The sequence below is a fragment of the Exserohilum turcica genome (genome assembly GCF_000359705.1).
Source record: "Exserohilum turcica Et28A unplaced genomic scaffold SETTUscaffold_23, whole genome shotgun sequence".
NCBI classification, from domain to species: Eukaryota; Fungi; Ascomycota; class Dothideomycetes; order Pleosporales; family Pleosporaceae; genus Exserohilum; species Exserohilum turcicum.
The window spans coordinates 206,869-211,924 of NW_007360059.1; the positions used below are offsets into that span (position 1 = coordinate 206,869).

General features: G+C 49.8%; 1 protein-coding gene across 1 annotated transcript; it reads right to left on the reverse strand.

Annotated features, from left to right (window-relative positions):
• Window positions 1–409: 409 nt before the first annotated feature.
• On the reverse strand, window positions 410–3,509 carry SETTUDRAFT_169493 (uncharacterized protein). Its single transcript, XM_008028287.1, has 6 exons — window positions 3,357–3,509; window positions 3,213–3,303; window positions 2,892–3,166; window positions 2,265–2,845; window positions 1,886–2,215; window positions 410–1,836 (listed from the first exon to the last, which is right to left on the reverse strand). The coding sequence occupies exons 1-6, from the start codon at window positions 3,451–3,453 to the stop codon at window positions 790–792; spliced, it is 2,421 nt and encodes an 806-aa protein (XP_008026478.1). The 5' UTR covers window positions 3,454–3,509; the 3' UTR covers window positions 410–789.
• Window positions 3,510–5,056: the final 1,547 nt, after the last annotated feature.

The window sequence follows — 5,056 nt, forward strand, 5'->3', positions numbered from 1 at the left end:
CTGCATATTCCTGTAGATGCACTAGCTTTCGGGAGTTTATAACGACATGGTGGTGAGCTATTCAATTCTAGCGAAACATCAACAAATGTGCTATGGCTGTTGGCGACGCGCAAACAATGATTGACGGTCAAGACTAGTGCAAGGGGCAGGAGTGTGCCACGTCCTGCGTATGAAAACCTAGAGACCCGTTGACACATCGCCATAATCTACGACTAATTTCATTGCTATCCAGTCATAGCACCTGTGGAGTTCAATACTAACTACTTAATGTAAGGGCAGTGTCATCTGACGACGGAAAACTTACAAAATCCCACGTGGTCCCTAACACTACATTTTCTGACATCACCAGAATCGTGGAAACTGAATTTATGGTTGGAGTCGGTGATTGTGCTTTTGTTTGAGTACTCTGCTTTGCGTCATCCTCCAGCAAATCCTCGCTGAGACTCGATGCTTAACGTCTATGATCGGATTTGGGCTGTGTATATATCAGATATTAATCGTAGCCTAAGAAAATCAACCACGACCCCAAAAGCTATTATCACTAGTTCTCAACAGTTCAGACTTCACCCCACTATCGATTGCGGATCTCAGCGCGTTCTCTGTCTTTTCCTGTGCTGTGGTATCCCACCGCTCCCACGATGGACAAAATGGCATTTCGATGTCCACGCGACAACTGGTAGAAAATGATTCCAGCTCATAACGGGAGGAACCTAAGGTTTCAGTATTTTAGCCCAAATACTGAAAGAAGTCATCTGGTCGATTGCAGCTTAGCAGGATCCTGTCCCACTATTATGTCTCCTTGGTAGCGCCGTTCCGAATCGCTCGTTCGACAATACGATTGCAATGCTGGCCATGAGTAGGGTCGATGTCGAGAATTAGACATGACTCACTATCGACACGGGCGCAGAACGGAGATGTAGGTGCGACGATGTGAGGTCCTTTACCATATAAAGTCCCCTCCATCGTCCTGGGAGATTGTTGATCTTTTACTACCCTCTCGCTCTTAAAGACGGCCTGCATTGCTGAAGATACAGCCTTCCGAATACACTTTCTGCTTCTGCTGTTCACCGAAGCGGCGTGCAGCTCTTGAAAGACAACACGGCCATCGAGTATAATGAATGCCGGTGGGAATGGATACTCAGAGCAAGCAATAGTCTCGCCGTATTTGAGTTTTCTTACTGTTGTTCCCTTTGAACATAGCTCGGAAAACGTGAACATCGGTTTGCTGCTAGAGTGACGATGCAACACGACCTCCCACAACGCTGAGACACTTAGGTTTGACTCGGCAGACAGGAGGCAAGAGCTTGACTGGTATCCGTATCGTGCAACACGAATCGCATCTCCCAAGCTCTCGTATGCTAGGAGTTGCTTTCGACCGACCAGATCAACAAAATCAGCCACTGGCGATGTAACTGGAACGCAGCTGTAATTTACCTTGCCTCGCTCCAAATCACCTTTCACTCCAGACTGACTACGAGACAAAACGATGCTGAAAGGCGAAGCTTGCCTTTGAAGAATCCTCTCGGCCTGGCTCTGTAGATACTCTGCCACGCTGGTCTCGACTGAATCGACCGCGCGCAAGTTAAGGATGACGTGGGGTGATTGACAGCACAATGCAAGATATTGATCTAGCAATGGTATTGTGGAAGAGCCAATGCGTCCCTTGAGGCTCACCACGAGTGGTAGTATTGGCCGAGCCTCAGTCGAAGATGACTGCAACTCCGTAACAGGGCTGGCCATTTCCTTGGACAAACGGTCAATGACGGGTTTGGGCGGCGGGAGATGCTCGAAAGAACTCAACGGTACGTGTGTGCATGGTTGCGTGACTCGAGGTCGCTGTACGGTAGATCAGCGTATGCTCTTCCGAAGATACGTGGCACGCTACCGTATCCAGAATGTGGTAGCAAAACTGCAGGACAACCACAACTGCCAGTCCTACGCCTACCCCCGGCGCGAATCCTAGCAAGGTACATGCGACTGTTGTGCTCACAACGACAGTCCACTCACAGCAAGTGAGTGATGCGGTTGACTCCCATAACGCTTCAACCATCAGCTCAATGCCAACAAACAGCACGAGGGCCGAGGCCTGTATAGTCGGCACATAGGGCAGGACACGAAACGAAATGAAGAAGAAGACAAGCGTGAAAAGGGCGACGAATGCTGCTTCAAGGCGGCCGCCTTTAGCACGGTGGAAGAACCGAGAGTTCGAGTACACCTACGTTGCATGAGTGACGAATCATCGCGAGAGGGGCTAGAACACTTACGAAAAGATTAGGCAGAGCGCCTATTGCTCCAGCTATTGTGTTCGAGATGCCATGTCCCACAAATTCGTGATTCATGCTGTGGTCGGACCCGCCCCATTCCAGTGCTGCTGCTGAGGCGAAGATGGGAAGACTCAAGGCGCCAATCAAGACAAGTAGAAGAATGTCACGGATGCCGGCGGACAAGGCGCGCCATTCCATTTTCTTGAAGTCAAACAGTGCCCAGTAATCCCACTCGGGCGTTGCAGTAGACTGCGTGGTGTTATGTTCCGACGTGAACAGCCAGCCAGCAGAGGCAAGTTGTTGCATAGAAGTGTTCCCACATGCCGCCGCAACGAGCCAGAAAATGCCTGCCATGGCACAAGAGAAGAGCGGTATGTACAACGGATGCTTAGTCGGCTTCCAGGGTAGACGATCAAAGCAGGAAAGGCGAGTTGACGAGGATAGCAGGACGGCTGGCCCAAGGGAAGCAGCTAGCGAAGGCAAATGGTTCTTCTCGAACAGCGTGCCGAAGCTTAGGTGGGGCGATTTAGAAGATAGGGTGATCTCAAGCCCCAAAAGAAAGAGAGAGACGCCCACAGCACCTGTCGACATCAGTCAATCCACAGCAGCATACCGGAGCACTCCTACCAACTACACCTGTCATCACAGTCCGGGGGAAGTAGCCTGTGAGTCTGCCACAGCGCAGCGCTGCAAGTATAAAGAAGACGATTCCCAGAAGTACGCTCGTTGATGCATAGGCAACCATCGTTGTCGGAAGCACGCCTGGATGCCCTGAACCCAAATCCTTCTGGATGGAAGCAGCGATCGTTCTTAAAAACGGTAGTGCCTCAGCCAGCATGGAGCCCATGGCGCTCGGCATACTCGACCCTCCAAAAGTGAGCGTTACTTGCGAGATAACAGTACTGCGAGATGTGAGCGAGTTGAAATACGGCAAGGTACGTATGATACCTCATGATATAGAGCGACATCGCCTGGCTCTGCAGATTAGCAAAAGCTGCATCGTGTGCTGATGGAGGAAATATCAGCAGGCCGATGGACACTGTAGCACATTAGAAGCTAGTTCACCCCTATGATATGACAAAATGTACGTGCCTGCTTCTAGTATATTAAGGGAAGTTCCTAGAAGGATAGCCGCGGGGGACAACTTCAATAAACCACGAAAGTTCAGCAGCATGGCTCGATGTAACATGACACATGCATGTCCTATAACTATAACAACGCCAGAAGTCTGCAGGTGGCTAGTCGGTAGATGCTGAGTGTATTAAATGTAAATTGAGAAGTAATAAAGCCGCCAGACTTACAGTCCCATCTATCAATATTTTATGTCTCGTTGAATGATCTACCGGGGGGGTACACTGTAGCTTTTGGGCTTGTCGGACATCCCTGCTTCTGCATGTAGAGGTACCATCATTCTCCTCTAGTAAGGCAGGTGATACTTTCGATTATATACGAAGCAGCTCTCGTTGGTCATACAGATAGCAATCTGATTACTCTACCATTTCTTTACTGATGCGGTGTGTACGACATTGAAGATGCGTCCAGTCAAAGCGCTCTGTTAGCTTGTCCGAAAGACATGGCTTCCGATGATTCATTGTTGTCTATCCCGCTGCGAGATCTATATAATTCAGAGATTGAAGACAATGGCGGGCAGTTTGTATGATAGGTTGTTCAACCTTACCTAAAACTTAGTCATGCGCATAATCTCTATATTTCCTCTGCCGCTGCAAGGGCGCATACTCGAGGGGTGAGGAACACAATCGTGACTAGTGTTTTTAGGATAGACTAGGTGAGGCGCTCTATGTACTATACTTCTTGACAGTATGTGAGTAAAGCATTCGAAAACCCGCATCATCATCGGTAACCTCAGCATGGAATTCCAGAGTTCGGGTATTCCGCTAGTCTGGAATTCTATCAGTCTTGAATTCCATTGGTCTGGAGTTCCACGTTCACAAAATTCCACATCTACGGAATTCCAAACTAACGAAATTCCAAACTCGTGGAATTCCAAACCGGTGGAATTCCAGACTAGCAGTTGTAAGCTGCTGACGGCCGCATGATCATAGCTCTCGTCAGCAAGACATACATACATCAGTAGAGCAATAATCGGCAGCGCTGCTCATGGCGATGGCTGCCAACAGATCGCTAAGTGGGTTGATCAGCCACTGGTCTCGTACGGTTAGGCCCACAGCCGCTTCGCGATAGGGCTTCCAAACGGCCCACTGGGTGCCTGTTTCAACCACCTCGCCCGCACTGTTAGATTTTTCGTTAATTTTTCAGCCTCATTTTTTTTCAACACCGTGACATCCGTTTCGAAGACCTAGCAGTCACTGACTTTACGGTTGCGTGCTACCCATCCAGTAACCCGACTGTCACCACTCAGGCTGCAGTGGCTTGCGGTGGCCTGTGTGTAGGATCAAGCACGTAGCCTGCAAGGTCCTGTCGATAGTGGCGCCCTCCCTCCCTTGAAGAAGAAGCGGTGTGATGAACTGAAGGAGTATGGATGTGGTCGATCATCAGGCTCTCATGTCAGTGACGCAGCAGACAGCGCATAGCAGAGAATGACGATTGCGGCATCATGCTGCGACCCCTATCTGCTGGAGCAAGGCTGTTGGGAAATTACCCTTTCCAACCCAGTCCTCAACAAAACCTGTCAGTGAAAGCGCTGTGCCAGCGCGGGAGTCATCCGGCTATACACGTGCCCCCATGCAACGTCGTCATCGAGACGGTGTTTGCCTTGGTGTCTGTAGTTCTCGCATCTGGTGCTGTCCCTCTTGTGGCATGTGTCTGTTCGC